This window comes from Mus pahari, chromosome 7 (assembly GCF_900095145.1).
Source record: "Mus pahari chromosome 7, PAHARI_EIJ_v1.1, whole genome shotgun sequence".
NCBI lineage: Eukaryota > Metazoa > Chordata > Mammalia > Rodentia > Muridae > Mus > Mus pahari.
The window spans coordinates 94,625,163-94,644,012 of NC_034596.1; the positions used below are offsets into that span (position 1 = coordinate 94,625,163).

General features: G+C 48.4%; 1 protein-coding gene across 2 annotated transcripts in view; it reads right to left on the reverse strand.

Annotated features, from left to right (window-relative positions):
* Window positions 1-605: 605 nt before the first annotated feature.
* Window positions 606-18,850, reverse strand: part of Nrde2 (NRDE-2, necessary for RNA interference, domain containing) — a 34,992-nt gene continuing 16,747 nt past the window's right edge. For both annotated transcript variants that reach the window (XM_021201864.2, XM_021201863.2), the window contains exons 6-14: window positions 16,966-17,371; window positions 15,130-15,263; window positions 12,634-12,754; window positions 9,478-9,653; window positions 7,098-7,484; window positions 5,324-6,249; window positions 4,181-4,319; window positions 1,293-1,364; window positions 606-892 (exon numbers count right to left, since the gene is read on the reverse strand). In XM_021201864.2, coding sequence (XP_021057523.1) covers window positions 767-892; window positions 1,293-1,364; window positions 4,181-4,319; window positions 5,324-6,249; window positions 7,098-7,484; window positions 9,478-9,653; window positions 12,634-12,754; window positions 15,130-15,263; window positions 16,966-17,371 — 2,487 coding nt within the window. In that variant the 3' untranslated portion in view covers window positions 606-766. The remainder of the gene's footprint in view (window positions 893-1,292; window positions 1,365-4,180; window positions 4,320-5,323; window positions 6,250-7,097; window positions 7,485-9,477; window positions 9,654-12,633; window positions 12,755-15,129; window positions 15,264-16,965; window positions 17,372-18,850) is intronic.

Consider the following 18,850-nt stretch of genomic DNA (forward strand, 5'->3'; position numbering starts at 1 on the left):
AAAAAAAAAAAAAAAAAAAAAAAAGAGAGAAGCAAGAGTTCAAGGCACCCTGTTTCAAAACATCTAGAGAAAAGCTCTGAAGTCCCTGCAGGCATTCCTGCCGTAAATGTAGGCAAGCCAATGCAGGCAAGCCGTCAGTCCCTTCTAGCCAAGCTAACAACAGTGGGAACAGGCTGTGTTACAGAGCTCTCCCTCAGGAAAAAGTGACTCCATTCTCAAAACACCAGGCTTAGGTCTTGTTGGGAGCAGTGGTGACTGTGGTTCAGGCTCTGCTCTAAGGTCACCAGCAAGGTCCCTGCAGAGGGCACTGGTGTCCTGCCCAAGGGTTTCCTTCCACACAGTCCTGAGCACAGGAATACCAGGGCTCCTAGGAAGGCCCTGTGGGTGCTCCTAGTCCAAAGACAGGTGGCATCAAAGCAATAAGAAACTTGCCACACCTATAACCCAAGACAGGAAAAGCTACATAAGCATCTCCTATGCTGGATGGAAGAGAGAACTAGAGAAAGGGAGATCTCAAAAGGCATTGTGACTCCAGGATCATGGACACATGCAGTGTGAGGGGCTGAGCCGGCACTGAGCAGAGGGAATAAGAAGCTGCACACATGTCAACCACAAAAGGTTTATCACTGGCACGACTCAGTTTGTACATATAGATCACATATATAATATGTAAATCAATACATCCAATCCCCACCAGGACAGTGGAGCAAGTCCCTGCACAGCTGCAGCTCTGGGCTCTGCAGGCTGACACAGGCCTGGCTGCACGCTAATCCTCCAGCAATAGCTCCAGCTCCTCAAGGGGCAGGCGCACACGGAGCTCCTTCTCGGTCATCACGTCCAGGATCTCCTGCAGCTCATCTGGGAAATACTCCATGGCGTCCATGTATAGCACCTGCAGGCAGAGAGAAGACCAACACTGGCTGGAAGCATCAGAGTCCCAAGATGGAGCAGGGTCCCAGTGAGTCCCATCAATTCTCAGTCCTGTGAAATTCTCGGAAAGTCGTGAATGGCATAAAGAGAGTGAAGCCCTCACTATTTGGCCAGCAGGGTCAGCAGGCACTGCCGTGACCGTAGGACATGGGTATCTGGGCGCTGTGGGGGAAGCAGCTCCCCAGGGAGCACCATCAACTGCTACAGGGACAGTCACAAGGAGCTCTGGTGCTGTGGGGACGGTGCTGAGGAAAAGCTCTGGAAGAGGGGACTGCCCTGCCACGCCACACACCCTAACACTGCGAGGCACATGCTGGCAGGAAGGGAAGCTGAAGACAGCAAGCGCTGTGGTTAAAGCTTACCTTTGCCCAAGGACAGCTCTGGAGGGCCTTGTAGAACACGCCTTTGCTTCTTTCTTTGTTTCCTAAGGAAACCTGAGTTAGGAAGAGATTAGTGTGAGCGATGGAGGCAGGGAAGCTAAGGCTACAATGGCACAATCTATGCCTGCCCTGAGACACCGGAAACCAGCCTGCATGTATGCTGATATCATCTTGGCAAGCAGGGGAATGGTTCCCAGTGCCAGACAACACTCTGGGCTCAGCCGTGTTCAGTCACACGACGCTGTTAACTTCCTGTGTCCCTTTTATGACACTGTCATCCCTGGGTGTCAGTGAGAATGCTTGGGGTGAGATGTTCATGAGGTGAGGCTGAGGACTTGGCACATGGAAAGTCATCTGCTGTTTTAAGAACATTATCTTCAGAGAACCAGGAAACTGGCATCCCCTGGGTACTAGTTACATCATTTCTCTGAGAGGCATTACACGATAAACATGATGGTACATCTGCTAGGGGAGGCTGAGGCAGGAGGATAACAAATCGTAAACCAGCCTGTCTCAACACAGTGAATAAGTAAAAATCAAAAGGCAAATTTGCCCATTACTTATTAAGAGTAAAATGTGCCATCAAAGTCTAGAGGTAGCCTGATGTCAGTGTGCGCAGCTGCCGCCTAGGCTGCACCACGGCCGTGACACTCCTATAATTAGCTTCCATCTACCCTGAAGAGGGAAGGAGAGGAACGGGGAGAGGAGAGGAAAAGATGGGCAGAGGAAGAAGGTGGAGGGAGGGAAAAACAACACTCAGTACTCAGTGTGTAGTGAGTTTTCTCCTAGCCCTGAAAATGAAGGCCTTTCTAAAACGGCCTAAGTCTCTGAGTGGCCAGCAGACGAGCGGCAATCACAAGGAGGTAAGGAAAGTGACAAAACAGGGACAACCGAGAGACACCACAGCACCCTTGTATGTAGCGGGACTTCCTCCACTGTGCACATCTGGTCCCATAACGGCTGACTGGCTTATCTACTTAAATGTCCTTCCATACTGTGTACTTACACAGCCAGAGTCTTGGAGGAAGCTGCCACTGCTGATGTGCACACCCAGTTAACAGCTAGGAGGTCCCCTCCCACTGAGGCTGCCACCCGAGGAAGGTCAGCCTAAGGAGGGAACCTAACTGTTCTTTGTCTGATTCCTTTTCTCTATCCAACCAACAGTGGGGTTTAACGCTCAACATTTCTACAGGGAAAAAGTAAGCATGCTAGCACGCAGTGTGTCTGCACGTCATCCAGAGGACTCAAGCAAGCCACCCTCCCCGACAGCCACACACAGCAGCTCTTTCCTGTCCTCTGACACTTCAGCCCACACCTCACACTAGAGAGAGGGAGCTAGCTTTCTCTAGCGCTCTCTCTCTCTCTCTCTCTCTCTCTCTCTCTCTCTCTCTCTCTCTCTAACTGTAGTTAATTAACAAAAGTGCTAGGAGCCCACTCAGATGCCTCAGGAACTGCCAGGCAAAGTCACTGCTCTAATTAATCCTTGGTTTTAACACCATCTCATCAGATACAAACTCCTTAAGGGCCCAGACCTTTCTTTTCAAATCAACAGCAGGTTTCTGTATCCAACCCACGCATACCCAGCTCCCTGCCGCCCCAGTCAAAGCCCTGTCGTCTGGCCTTTCCCTGTGTCCACCTAAACACTTGGGACACGGAGCTGCCAAGCATCCCACTCCGCTCTAAGGCTCGTTCCTGTGCTTAGAAAGGTTGAGACACAGGGGAAAGAGACTGACTAAAGCCAGAGTTTCCTGTTAGCTGTACCAGGCTGCCAGGCAGTCAAATCAGGACGCACCATAAATACCATCTCCCCATGCAGCCCTCTGTTCTGCATGGAATTCAGCCATAAACCTAGGCTTCCGGCTCTAAAGAATTCTTCTAAGTGCTGGGACACAGTGCAGCTGGTAAAACGCTTGTCATACAAGCACCAAGTTCCCCAGAACACAAGTGACAAACAAACAAAACCACAAAGCAAGTGTGGTAGCACAGAGCTGTTAGCACAACACTGGGAGGCGGAGACAGGCAAGGCCCTGGGGATGGCGGATGAGGCAGCCTAGCCTGCTGGTAAGTTCTAAGCCATGTGAAAGACCCTATTTCAAAACAAACAGTGAAATACACCCAAGGAATGGAGCCCTAGGTTGACATTTTGGCCTTCGCGCACACACACACACACACACACACGCACACGCACACGCACACGCACACGCACACGCACACGTATACAAGAACGACTGCGCAGGCGGCAGCACAGACCTAGGTGCTCACCGCTCTGTACCTAAGCGAGCTGATCTGGGGAACACGTCCTCTGGGTCCCTCAGGCCTTCAGCACAGACGGGGCTGATGTGGAGGTCAGGGAAGGCACTCGCACGGCTTCTAAGAACCAGGGCAGACTGTCTTCCTCTGCCTTTCTCTCTAGTGCTGCTAGAGACTGAACCCAGGGCCTGGCGTGCTAGAACTGATGGCCTACATGTCCCACTCAAAATTTCACATTCTTGACTGAACCTTATCTTTTAATAACAAAGCTGAATCAAGACCAGGAATTTCTTGTGAAGAGAATGGCAAGAATGTCAGCTTCTCTGAACTAAAAGCTCTTGGACCATTTTCCAAGTCACTAACTTAACAAGGTCAATTCAGAGAAAGCAATGGCCCAGTAATTACTCTCGAATTTCATTCTTCCAAACATTCTGAAAGAGGAGACACTACTCAATCTGGTTCACATAAAAATTAACCGATGCCCCCAAGGGAGGGGTGGAAATAAGGCCCTCCTTCCCAGGCAGTGGCTACAGACAACTGCAGTTTTGTCTACTTATAAATTTAGACACGGGACTTTAACAAAACAAAACCAGAGAGTCCAAAAGTATTTTTTTTCTTACCAAAAAATTCAGATACATCCTCCATAGTAGGGGGCACTGGTTGCCCTTGTCGCTCCGAATCGCATTTTCAAACAAAGCTCTGATCCGATGCGTAAGGCCAGTCTCAGGGATGGTTGCATGGACCTCCCTGCCGCCAACCCTGCAAGGAAAGAACTCAGGTCATTCTAAGACAAGTTCTGTGCCTGACATCACAGCAGAAAGACATACTTCAGCAATGGTGAAGGGCAGCGGCGCCTGGATCTGCTTTTCAGGGAAGTTCTGTCCCCCAGGGGTGAGCATGCCGGCAGCCAGTATAGGTATGGCATAAGCAAAGGCACTGGCCAAGAATGTGTTTCTTCGCTATGCTGAACATGCCCAGGAACCACATACAACCCCATTAATCAGAAAGTAAAGTCCTCCCTTGGGAGAGAAAAGGCTTTTCAATTTAAAATGGACTAAACTCAGATCAAGTGAATAAATATCACTGAAAAAGACAAAAAAACCAAGCAAAATAAAGTATTATTCAAAGCAGTCCTAATTTATCAGGATTTCACTCATGTGACACAAAGCAAACACCCCAGAAGGAACAATGATTCCTATGTTGACATGGTGTCCCCAGATGACCTCTATCCTTCAGCTGTAACACGCTGTCAAAGGAGGCATGGAAAGCAGGAGGCCATTCTCAGTGAAAGCTGACAGGGAGGCTCACAGCCGCTGGGCAGGCCCTGCACCTGCTGCCCTGGACCTGAGAGGAAACCCCAGGAAGTCAGTTCTTCCGCAATTACCATTTGACAGGAGGGGAAACTGTCTGAGAGATGAAATGCTTGCCCCAAATCACCCAGGTGACAAGTGGCAGAGCAGGTACCATCATCAGAGCCTCTATAGTCTACACCTGACAGCACGAGGCGCTCATTACAGCGCCTCAGACACACCAGAAACCAGTCAGGTGGAAGCCTGGTGCAGGAAGACAGTCACCACTGGTTCTAAAATGGAGCCACTTCCTAAGGTCTGATTCACTCTTCAGTCTGTCACTGGCACAGCTAGAGCAGTCACACCAGGTGTGGCAGAGCCTGGGTCATGTCTGAGACCTGGCAAGGGGCTGTGAACACAGCAACCCTCCCATTAAGGTCTGTGAAGCCCATGCAGGAGACTGCCAGTAATTACCTCTGAACAGATTCCACCAGCCTTTTCCTCAGCTTCTCAGCTTCAATTGCAAACAGCCAAGGCTCCAAATGTTTGGCAGACCTAGTGACTGTGTCAAAGAACCTTCTGGTCTTGTTAGCACTGTGGGACTTATTCTGAATCTGTACGTAAGCCCTCCAAAGAACCTGGTTGCCCGGATACAGCTTTAAAGCATCTGAGAGGGTCTCTCGGAGTGGAGCCAGAGGGTACACACAAACATTCATGTGGAATCGCAGCAGGCTTGTGTGCATCATGGTGACAGCCTCAAGGACACTGGTCAAACTCTGGGAGCTGGTGCTGTCCTCTGACCCAGGGCCTTCTAGGAGAGCAGAGCCCTTCAGCTTGGAAAAGACCTGTCCATATATCTGCACAGCAGCATCAATGCCCACAGTCAAATACTGGAAGAGCATAAAGCATCGGACCAAGCTACCCAGGCAGTCCAAGGCCTCGGCAGGAGCTGGGCTGGAGGCACAGCCCTGGCCCAGGCAGTCCTGCAGCGCGTGCTCGTAAGCCTTCCGAGCTTTCAGAATCTGGGTGGACGAGACCTGCCCAGTGTAGGCCCCGTAGGGACTGCTCTCCGTCAGCCGTGTTAATATGTGGACCGCTCGGCCTGTGGTGGCTCCTCTCAAGTCCGGCGACAGTTCCATCTCCAGCTCAGCATAGAGCAGACTGAGTTCGCAGAGTTCACGGTCCTTCAGCTCGCTGCTGCCGGCCATGCTGAGCGCTGTGTCGAACACTTTTCTGGCATCCTCTGTGTTACCCAGCAACCATTCCAGGTGCGCATACTGCTTCCAGAGGCAGAAGTTGTTGCGGTTTTCTGGCTCCTTAAGGAGATTCTTGGCTAGTTTTTTGCAGTTCTTTCCCTGAGACTTTAATCGCTTCTTTTTAGTGTGTAGACACCAAATGACCTATAGTAGAAAGAAAAGAACAACTCTGGTCCCCCAAACATTCCCTTTGTCTGTCAGGCCAAGGCAGCGCCGGCAAGGCAGTGGTACCCACACGCCCTCTGTCAAATCTGGCTAACACCAGATTAGCTGGCAATGAAATCAGGGTTCACCATGGCCATAGTGAACATACCAGGTGTTTACTCAAATCCCCAACACACAGGCCTGACCCTCTCCAAGCGCTTGCCTCCAAAGAGATGGCCACACTTTTCTTGTCTAAAGGCAAGAGCTCGCTGAGGGTGGGATATGATTAAACATATCGCAACCTCACGTCTCTTTCCCGAATTTCTGATAACTCAATCACTTCGTCAGTAACACTTCAAACTCATCAGACAGTACGCTGTGAGAAGACATGAAATGGGGACATGGAAACTATACATATGATCTAAATACATTGTATCCGTGTATAAAATTACCAAAGGACATATTTTAAAAAAAAGAAAATGAGACATTATCCAAGAGAAGTCAGTACCAATCCTGGCCAGCAGAGGGCAGAGCAGTGACTGGGAGCCCTGAGCCGACAGCTACAGAGCATAGGGTAAGTAGCTTATTTCCTATCCTAAGAAGCCCTAGATCCTCTAACCCTGCTTAAACTGATGCTGCCTCTTGGCACTAAGTGCCCGGATAATCACAGACGACAGACAGGACAGCTCTGGCCACTGAGCACGGGACTGTCTCCTACCTGTCTGCTGTTCCTCCACATCTGAAGTGACTGGCAGCGTCAACTGAAGGAGGGAGCTTTGTGAGGACGACAGACAGGTGCATTTGGGGGAAGAGTAAGGTGCAGTGAGGGAGGAAGCAGCTCCAGTTACCTTTGCAATCTCGTACCGTAACCAGGAGAGGCAGAGCTGGGACTTCTGCTTGCCTGAGAACAAAGGCAGCACCAGGTGGAAGACATTGCGGACAAACTCCTCACCCTCTCGGTTGTGACCTTTGGTCCAGCGAGGGCAACCCAACTGTTCCATGTAGCCAACACAGCTAATGCCCGAAAAGGAAGGGTTGAAGTAAGTCAAGGGCTTTTCATCATAAAGTTCATTCTCAAAGATGCTGCTCTCATCCATGGCCAGATAAAGGCAGGAGGCTGGGGGAAGGAAGCCAGAAGGCACGCCCAAGAACTGCAGAAAGGCCTCAATGAGCTGGAACTGAAGACCTGGGCTGGAAAGTCTGATCAAAGATTGCCCAATATCATCAAACAGCACCTGCAGGCAAGAGGAGACAGCCACTGAAACACCGGGCTCTCACAGGTCTCAACACACAGTCAGAGTAACGTAAGCTCTAAACAGACAGGAGCTAGGTTTTCGCTAGGTTTCCTCCCAACACTAAAACTCAGAAGGCCTCCCAAGGCAACGTGGGCGGCTGGAGAGGAGCAGGCTGAAGCCTGGAGGGGAGGCATTAGCACTCACACACACCCAGGAAGCCCTGGGAAGGAGGAAGGACCAACAGGCTGAAGCCAACAGCTTCCAAAGCAACCTGCAGGACTTACAGAAGACCCTAGGCCCATGTTCACTTTAGAAAGCAAACAACTACACAGCTATGCCGGCAGAGAACAGTTACAGAGACTTTTGAAGCTAGGGTGGGAGACCTACTATTCATAGTTCCTTTCTAGAAAGTTGCTTCAGAAGACGGAAACAGCTCAAACACAGGTAAAAAGGAGCATGGTTAAGAAAAAGACAACAGAAGCAACAGACTGTGTAAAGTGCAGTTAAAAGCACGGTGCTGGCTGTAAATGCTCACAGGAGCATTACATCTCTGTAAATGCAACTTCACACCGCCACTTTAAAGCACACAGGCCTTTAATCCCAGCACTCGGGAGGCAGAGGCAGGGGGATTTCTGAGTTCGAGGCCAGCATGGTCTACAGAGTGAGTTCCAGGACAGCCAGGGCTACACAGAGAAACCCTGTCTCGAAATACCAAAAAAAAAAAAAAAAAAAGCACACAGGCATGGACACTGTCCCTCTTGAGGTGCTGTCACACTGACGGCTTTTTTTTGCCTCTCACAAAGGACACAAGCTCAAGCACAATCACACTGGGCTGCCCAGGACTCAACACACGGGACCATTAATTAATCAGAAAGCTTTTCTCCCTTGGGCTTCGATTAGAGAAAATGCAAGGTGACAGGAAGTTACTCAGACAGTCTGCTCTAGAAATCAGCTCAACTGTGAACGCTTTAACATTCTAAACACCCAAGCAATGATCCTCCCTTGAGACATTCAGTAACTTTATCCAGGGAAGGACTGGGACCTCCCAGCCTCTCTGCTGCCCACAAAGGCCTGCTGAAGTTTCATCAGAGGTTGCTCTTGGTCCACCCTACTCTCCATTCTAACTCCAGTCTGGCCACTCCTTGCACCTCAAACGCTGCCAGTACAGACTCCATGCTCCAGGATCAAACAGCCTTTCAGCACCCACCAGCGCTCACTATCTGAGCAGAGGCCACAGAATAGCACGTAGGCAAAAGTGGCAAGCAACAAACAAGAGGTGACGCACCCTGTAAGGCACCTCACCTCATCCACTGAGGAAATCTCTTGATCTACATGCAACATGGCATCACAAGCCAAAGAGCTGGTATCTTATAAAACGGGATCAATTCCAGGCATCAAAATTCTTAAGTCAGTGTAGTGGCACACACCTGTAAGCCCAGCACTCAGGAGACTAAGACAGAAAGATCATGAGCTCAAGGCCAGCTTGGACTACACAACCTCAATACAACAATAAGCAAACAAACAAAATAACACATCTTCTTCTATTTAAAACCTCCAGAGATAGTAGACACTAAACGGAGCAGCAGTGTCAAATCAGTTAATGAGGTAAGTGAAGAATCAAGACTAGCTCCTTCTCCACCCATCACGCCTGGGCCAGGGCTGGAGATGGCTCAGTGGTTCAAAACCCTGAGACCCATTGTTCAGATCTCTCAGCATCTACTTAACAAGATGGTAGCCTTGCACATGCCTGTAACCCCAGATCCAAGAAGGGTAGAGACATAAGGATCGCTGGGGCTTGCTGGCTTCCAGCCTAGCCTAGAAATTCGAGAGCCCTGGGTTCAGGAAGAGATCCTGCCTCAAAGGAGTAGGTGGAGACTAAGAGGGGAGGGGTGGATGCTTGATGCTCTCTTCTGGGTATGAACACGCGCACGTGTGCACACACACACACACACACACACACACACACACACAGGGGCGAGGGCAGGGTACATGCCTGTCTCTCAGGGTCCTCACAGTCTTCCTCTGTTTGCTTCTTGGTCTTATCAGGGCGCCAGGGACGCCAGTGCCTCTGGTCTCGAGAACGTTCAGCAGCGAGCCAGATCTGCCACCTGGGCAGGGTCTTGTCTTTTATCTCCTGGTCTTCCTCTTCTGGCTCCTCGTCATCCTCATCTAGATAATAATGAGACACCAGTTCACTGGAGCAGAAAATAAATCCATCACCACTACTGTCACCTTCTGTGCCAGCACCATGTGGGCACGTGACATAGAGACAGATTGCCCAGGCTGCCTCCCCGACTCAAGGAGAGTCCCAGAGAAAAAGAAGCAGACAAAGGGAATAGATTTCTAGATTGCTGCTGCCCAAAAGAACTTCCTGAAATGATAAAAACACTATCTGTGCTAAAGTTGCCACCGCCTACATGTGACTCACTGAATTCTTAATTTCATTTCATTTTAATGCACTTTAAGAATGGACAGCTAGAGGTAATTATTTTGAACATCATTGTTGAATAAATGGAATTTAATAACCACACTGGTTAACACATCTGATTTTTAGCCAGTAGCCTTATAAGTATGACTTATCATCAATTTGATTTAAAAACTGTTAATTTAGGGTATCCAACCATTTATTTCACTAGGTTTCCTAAGTCTGAACATGTAGTGTTGAAGAAGAAAGAAATCTCAGTTGCCTGCAAAGCCAAGTATTTTCAGGGCATAGAAAAATGCAGCGACCACACCCTGAACGAGTTTGGTGGTTTCTTATAACACTAGCTGGCACCCACCACTGCAGAAAGGTGAAGGCTAAAATGCACACACACACACACACACACACACACACACACACACACACACACACACGCGCGCGCACACACACATACACGCATGCACACACGCACGCCTGCACACACACACACACACACGCATGCACACACATAAGCAAACAACAAAGTCTGTGCATCCATGCTCAGGGCAGCTCTGTTCATCACAGCCAGAAACAAAACAGCCTCGATGTCGGAGGGGAGGATTACAGACTGTGGCTTACCTAGACCACAGACTGATGCTCAGCACAAAATGAAGAAACCCCTGGCACAAGCAACAGTACAGATGTGTCTCAGAGACTTGAGCTAAACGAGTAAAATCACCCTAAACATCACAGAACAAACAAGGGATGCCGAGGATGTGGAGGTGGTGGACCGGGCAGCAACAATATAAAATGGTTCCCGCAGCTGTAAAGGACAAGATGGCAACTCAAAATTATAGGGCTATCACATGACTGGGCAGCCCTACCTCTAAATGTGCACCTTAACAGGCTCAAAGTGGACTCGGCCATGGCATACTGAGGTTCACAGCTCACCACAACTGCCCAAGATGCAACAACCCAAGAAAGAATGGATAACCAAACTGTGGTACCCAGGCAGGGAAATACTACACAAACTCGAAATGAAAGGAGATTCTGGCACATGCTACAACACAGGCAACTCCTGACGACACTACAGGAAGTAGAAGAAGCCAGCTACACAGGGACAGGTATGCGGCTCCTCTTCCAGGAGGTTCCTAAAGTCATCAGCGGATACATGCTGTAGAACTGTAGTTGCCAGGGGAGGAAAGGACTCGGAGGCAGGGATGATGATAACTGAGACTCGTTCAGCTGGAAAATGGAAAAGTCCTGAGATGGCCACCGGAAACGGCTATGCACTGTGTACATGCACATCACTGAACTGCATTCTTTGTAGTTACCATGGTGAATTTTATATTTTATTTTGCAACTATTTTTTAAGTTGTGTAGCAGCTGGGGAGACAGCTCAGAGGGCAAAGTGCTTGCTGAGTGTGTATCACCAGCACCCAGGTACGGCAGTGTACACCTGTAACCCCATCAATGGGGTCGGAGAGGAGAGGAGGAAGACTGGCAGATCCTGGGGCTTGCCAGCCAGTGAGTCTAGACAACGTGAGATGCTCTAAATTCCGTGGCAAACTTTGTCTCTAAAACAAAGTGGGAAGCAACAGAGGCTCCTTCCCACACATGTTCACACATGCACCACCCATTCATACCTACACACACATGCATCTATCACATGCACACACAAATGATGATTCCATTTATAATATATCAAAACTGATCCCTGTGTTCAGTAACTATGGGAAAGGAAGCATGGTTGTGGCTAAAAACAGTGGCAAAAAACCAACACAAACAAAAAAAGCCTAAAGCCTTGCAATGATGAAATCGATCTATCATCACCATGAGGGAGAAGACAAAGTGGACTCAGTCATGGCACACCCATGTTCACAGCAGCACCAAAACTAATGAAACTGTCTGGTACACACACAGACACATGCACACACAGAGATACATCCATATATACACACTCGTACGCAAACACACACACACAAACATGTACACACACACACATGTTCATGCACATATGTACATGCAGACACAGACACACACAGGAACACAGACTGGTGAAATCTGAGTCCACCCCGGACAGGACGCACTATCACTCTCTGTACCTGTTTCCCAGGTACATACACATCTACAAGTACTTCGAAATTAAAAAGCAAACTCCTAACAATTTAAGTGGAAAGTGAGGTTCCCACTGCGTGCTGTCTTGCCCAGCTCTGGCTGGCATATGACCAAGCACCTTTTCCACTGAGGCCTGCCCTCTTCTTGCTACTGGAATGTTGCTAAGAGACTGGGAGCCAGAAGTCTGCCTTGTTTTCCTACTGGCTGGCTCTGTTACAGGTATAAACCTAGAAAACACTTTGGTGTCAAATAGAATGACAACTATGAAGCTAGTTACTCTTTGTTCCTTAAGAGGCAAGAAATTTGTCAAAGAATTTGTTAGTCTTAACACTGACCAAAGACTACCTTAAGTCTATGCCCGGAAGAATGAGAAGTAGGGGCTAGCGACACTCCAGCCACTTGAGAAGCAACTTGGAAAAGCCCTTCTCCCTCTGGAAGCCTCAGACCCTCAGGTGCTCAGAGTGCTGCGTGCTGGGAGTGGGAGCTAAGAGCTTGGCAGTCCAGCATCTGATTAAATTCTGATGCTTGCAGTGCTCCTAAGCCGCCTCACTAAGCATGAGAAACAATCATGAAGCAGGAAAACCCAGCCCCAGAAGAGGAGGCATGCCCCTGCCCTCTAGAAGCACTTACCTGGGGTGACAAGCACCCAGCCACCGCGCTCCTGTTGGTGCATCCATGCCCGCCAGCCTCGGGCTCCCTTCTCCCCAACACGTGGCTCTCCGCTGTCCCAGAAGGGCTCAAAGAACTCCACCTGGTTCAGGTTTAAAGGACAGAAATTAGGCCGACCACAACAAAGCTCCCAAGTGCGTCTCTGGACCACAGGATCCCTGAAATACCATACAACCGATGTTCAAAGTCAGTCCATGGCACACACAGCAAACAGAAGAGTCATTTCGGCAGGCAGCCTCCAGATGGGTCCCATCATTCCACCCGGGCCTTGGTATACAGCTCTAAAGTGTGAGCTGGACATGGTGACTCCTTAGATCAGGTTATGAAAGGCTGCTCAAGGTTTGGTGACAAGAGCCTGTAGCCGGGCAGGAAAGCACTTCCCAGTCCTCACCCTGCTGGTGCAATCTAACCACCGCCAGCCCCACTACCTGACCCCTGAAGTCATGTTGTTTTCAGGACATTGGAGAGAATGGGACACACTGAGCTCTTGAAGGGACAATTGCATCTTAAGTAACTGCTTTTTTTTTTTTTTTTTTGGTTTTTCAAGACAGGGTTTCTCTGTGTAGCCCTGGCTGTCCTAGAACTCTCTTTGTAGACCATGCTGGCCTCGAACTCAGAAATCCACCTGCCTCTGCCTCCCAGGTGTTGGGATTAAAGGCATGCTTAATGTTACCATCTAGCTCAGCACACAGCAGGAACTCAATAGATGCCTTTGGCACAGTTGAGTGGAAGGAAGGGACCTGTGGGACCATATGTGCATTTGGAGGCCAGGCCCTGGTGTCACCTGGACTTGAGATCTGCAGTGTATGGAAGCAGCTTGCAGGCAGTCAGTCATATGAAGGAACAGAACAGACATAGCACTGAGCAGGAACTGACTTATTGATCTGGTTATCGACTAGCAACAGGATTTCCAGAAGGAATAATCTTCTCTAATGAAAACTCTAAAGGAACCTTTGGAGGGCAAGCAGGTTTCTGGGGAGCACATCACAGGCTGACAGTTGCAGGGTGTATCTTGAGGGGAAGAATCCCTCCAAGAGTCACAGGGCCAGGTGAGATAGCCTTAGAGAGCATATGAGTCACCTTCAGGAAATGGGATGGAAAGACTACAGATGGGCTTCTGAAACAGTGACTTAAAAATAAACAAATAGCTGGGCAGTGGTGGCACACACCTTTAATCCCAGCACTTGGGAGGCAGAGGCAGACAGATTTCTGAGTTCAAGGCCAGCCTGGTCTACAGAGTGAGTTCCAGGACAGCCAGGGCTATACAGAGAAACCCTGTCTCAAAAAAACTAACTAAATACATACATACATACATACATACATACATACATACATACATACATACATAAATATATAAATAAAATTAAACAAATAACTCAATGCCTACCAAGTGCAAAGTCCTGGGTTCAACCCCCAGTACTGCCAAAAATAAACAAAAAGTGCACTCAAGCAAAGGCTGGCTTTTTAAGAGTATGCTATGTGTTTATAACCTGAAGCAGACCAGTGTAGCAGCCTCTGCCTGTTTTGTCCTATGTTTATGGTGATGGAATCTCTCAGACAGGGAATGCAGAGCACTGCTGAACAGGTAGTTCTCTGTGTGCTGGCTTGCAGATGCTTAGGGAAGTGTGTAGCTGGGATTTAACATCTCCATACCATGGCTTGGGGCTCTAACAGAACAGAGCAGGGATCCTTGAAGCATCACCATCAGGTGCAGTACTGTGCTCACGCCACTGATCAAGAGCCTCAGCAGAGGGGTGAGAGGATTCAGACCCTCACCACAGCACCCGAGTCACTTCTGAAGCATACTGTACACTTAAAACATCACAGCACATCTTTACATTGCTCTCTATAAAAGCTAACTAAAACTTAGCTGCACCAGTATTATCAGGTTTAATTCTTTAATCCCACTTTGTCTAAAGGTAGCATCATAATAAAAATGTCTTCATTGCCAGTTCACATGAGACCTTAACTTCCCAAAGATTCTTCTTTGGGCTCATCATGAGCTCAGATGTTCTTGCTACCGTCCCCCAAGCCCTATCACAAAGCAGAGAGCCAGGCTTTTTCAGTGGATAGAGACAAGTGGCTGTCTTACAGCCACATGGCTCTTATGCTGTGTCGTGTTACCACTCGGCAGACACTGGAAAGGTCTCGTCACCTTAAGGATGAGCCCCTTCTTGGGGAGGGCTGCTGCCAAGATGTCCACGTAACACTCAAGCATCAGCTGTAGGCAACGGAGAGGCAGCAACACAACCCAGCCAAGACAGGCAGAGCGACATGTCGCTCACGACGGCATCACGACTGTGGAGACGGACTGTGGTAAGCAAGGAAGCAAGCCCGACAGTGGACTTTGTACGTGGGAGCAGGGGTCTCCTTTATCTACCCAGCACACCCCACTGCCATCATGGAGGGAATCTCCCTGGTCACTGGAATACTTCTGAGACATAGAGTGTGCCATACCTGTACTTTAGTAGGCAGCTCTTTCACACTGTCAGGCTTGAAGAAGGTGAAGTCAACCATGGCCTGGAACAAAGAGATGACCTTCTCTGAGTGGCCAGCCTGCCGTAGAAAATGGCACTGCTGAAGAAAGAGCCCTGCAAACAGGAGTGAAAGGGTCTTTGTTGATCCCACAAAGGGAGGAAACATGAGCTCTCAACAAGCAACCAAACACCTAGGACCTCACTGTTCTGTTTTCAGGGCCCTGACTTCCAGCACTTGCTGCTCTTCCAGAGAACCTGAGTTCAGTCCAAGCATCCATGTTAGATGACCTGAAACCATCTATAGCCACACTTCCAGGGGATCTAGCACCCTCTGCTGGCTTCTGCAGGTGCCCACACACATGTGCACATACACAGAGACACATCAATAAAAGTAAACATTATATATTTTGAGACAGGGTTTCTTGGTGTAGCCCTTGCTGTCCTGAAACTCACTCCATAGATTATGCTGGCCCCAAACTCAGACATCTTCCTGCCTCTGCCTTCCTAGTGCTGGGATTAGCGGAATACACCACTATGGCCAGCTTAATTTTTTTTTTAATAGATGAATAAAAGGACTCATAACAGTACTATAATCAAGGTAGTTTTTCTATTTTTGTATGAAACTACACAAACAAAACCATACACAGTATCTAAAATAAGGCAAAAGGTATGCCTGAATGGTAGCTATCCAATACTTAAAGCTTACTCTCACAAGAAAAGTGGTAGGAAGGGACGGCACCCGTTTGTGTCAGAAGGCAGAACTGAACTCAGTCTCTTACTAGATGGCATTATTCACCATTCGTTCACCCTATATTCAACCAAGAGTGAGCAGACCACGGTCCTGAACATTTGAACTGAACATCTGAAATGTTCAGTTCATCTTAATGGCAGTATAGTCCCATTTCCTAAACAGCATGAAGCTATGTAAGCATATCATGAATAATAACTAATTTCAAAAGAAAACTCCATGTCACTTGTTTTAATCTTGGTGTTAGGGGTTAACAACATGTTAGGGCATCTCATATGCATGAAACTGTACCTTCCATCCCCAAACACAAGACTCTGTGCCAGTGAGGAAAATTCTTATTATTTCTAGAGCGATGCACCTGTGTCTCTAGATGTTAGGATAACTAACTCTTAATTCCAAGGGTTTTGATGAAGTGAATGCTTACCACGTGCAGGTCCATCAGCCCCTAGCTCCCTTCCTGCTCACAATGGTCTTGTAAAGCAAATGCTAGCCTACTGTCCTGCTAAGGAAACAGGCTCAAACAGGTTCAGAAATGTGCACACTGTTACAGATCAGTATCTGTACTCTGTCACAATAAAGGATAGATCCAGAACACAAGCTGAAGAGCGGCACCCTCCATCTACATGAGATGCCTGCTGTAGCTCATGACTGCCAAGATTTTTTTCTACAATCCTTGAGGACACACCAAAAACATTTAACACTTAATTCCAGTTGCTTGCATGTATGTAGTAAGTACACCATCTCATGTACCTCACTGCCAGAGACCCTATAACTGGGGGTCTCATCAGCTAAGACCGCTGGCAGCCAAAGCAATTAAGACTGAGATGTGTTTATTTGATGAATAAGTAGAAAAGATGTCCAGTCATCCTTTTCTAACTCTGCTAGTTCTAACAAGCTGCCCACCCACCCTGCAAGCTGGATGGGAATCTGTTAAAATTAGACAGAGTGGTAACACTTGAAATAAACCTCCCTCCCCCCTGCTCTGACAATTTAGACCTTTCTAAAATAAGCATAAAGCCAAACAAAAACAAAACCCTCCCACACAGTCACTTCTGTTTTTCTTCTTACCAAACATGGCCTCCTCAGTGCCCGGCAACACAGGGTGGGATAGCATGCTGCCATCTTTAACAGCAGACAAGGTACTCAAGCACTTGCCATACAGACTGTGGAGTTTGGACACAGAAAAGGTACCAAACTGGCTCTGGCAAAAGGAGAGATAGCGCTGCCACAGGCTTGTGTTGTTGGGGTGCAGGAAGAGGAGCTTCTGCCACTCCTTGGCCAGCGCGCTAGGCTCCCAGAACTCTGAGCACAGCTGCAGCTTGGCGAGCTTCAGCTCCACGCTGCCTGGGTTGCTCTCGATGGCCCGCTCCAGCACAGCCAGCTTCTTCTCCAGGAGGAGCTTCAGGGACTTCCTGTGCTTCTCCTGTTCTCCTTCCCCAAGGGCATAGATGCCAGGACTCCTCATGACCTCGTCCTCAACAACAAGAACAACAATTTACTGTTGTAAACTACACACGTGTGCACAACGAGAACAGTTTACTGTTATAAACTACACACGTGTGCTCCTCGGTTAGACAGTGCTCCGCCTGCATGACATGCAGTGGGTTTCCAGCTTTCAACAAAAGCTACTAGTAAGACGTTGTTGATAAACCGCTTACTTAAGACAATTCTGTTTAATAAACACACATCACAGTTCCTTTAGTGCCTGCAACACTTGGTGTATTCTGTCTTTATTTCTCCAATCAAAACTGTCTGGACTTGTCATGCTGGGTTTTTAAGACTTACTTATGGGCTGGAGAGATGGCTCAGTGGTTAAGAGCACCGACTGCTCTTCCGAAGGTCCTAAGTTCAAATCCCAGCAACCACATGGTAGCTCACAACCATCCGTAATGAGATCTGATGCCCTCTTCTGGAGCATCTGAAGACAGCTACAGTGTACTTACATATAATAATAAATAGATCTTTAAAAAGAAAAAAAAAAGACTTATTACTATTTATTTGGTATTGTGACTATATGTATTCCTATGCTGTGTGTAGATACATGTGTCTGTGTATGTATGTATGTATGTATGTATGTATGTATTGACCAGAAGAAGGCATCAGGTGTCCTCCTCTACCAGGCTTCTGCCTCGTTCCTGAGGCAGGATCTCTCCAGCAATCCTCTTTTGTCTGCAGATGCCCACACCCACACCCACCTTAGAGATTAAAGTCTCAGGTATAGATATATATATATATCTTGGAACTTAGATCTGAACTCTGGCCCTCATAGTGCAGCAAGTGCTCTTACCCCCTGAGCAATCTCTTTGGCTTCTGTGTCGTTCAACATGAATTTATACATCAATCACTAGTACACGGCGTGTTGGCAGCTGTGCATACTGGGGCAGGAGCACACCCCCTGAGCAGCCATGACCTTTCACAGCTCCATGCCCTCATCCTGTGGACTCTGCACTTCAGGGCTGCCTTGCCTTCACTGTCAATGCATCTCCTCTCTCACTGCATTCCTGGGCTGAGATCCCAATCAGGGATAGATGTTTGTGTAATCTGTGAGGCCCTGAGTTCCACACCAGCAGCAACCCTACAACCACCCACTCCTACCCCTCATCACCACCCCTCCAACCACACCGCCACGCCCAATCCCTACTGAAAAACAAACATTCTATTCAAGTCTCACTCCACTCCCAGATAACACACAGCATTCCTGCTCTGTGGTGCATTTTTTTCCTCGGATGGTTGGGCTTCCTCACCTGGACTTTGAGCAAGCTCAGGTCAAAGGCTACGACGAACAAGAAGCTAGACCCCAAAAGTGCTACAGGACAGGACCAAGTACAGTGGTGCACACCTATGATCCCAACTACATTGGAGGATTCCAACTATAGGAGGATGGCAAGTTCAAGGCCAGTCTGGGAATCTTAGCTCTTGGCTCAAAATAAAGCAAACTAGAGCTCGAGGGTGG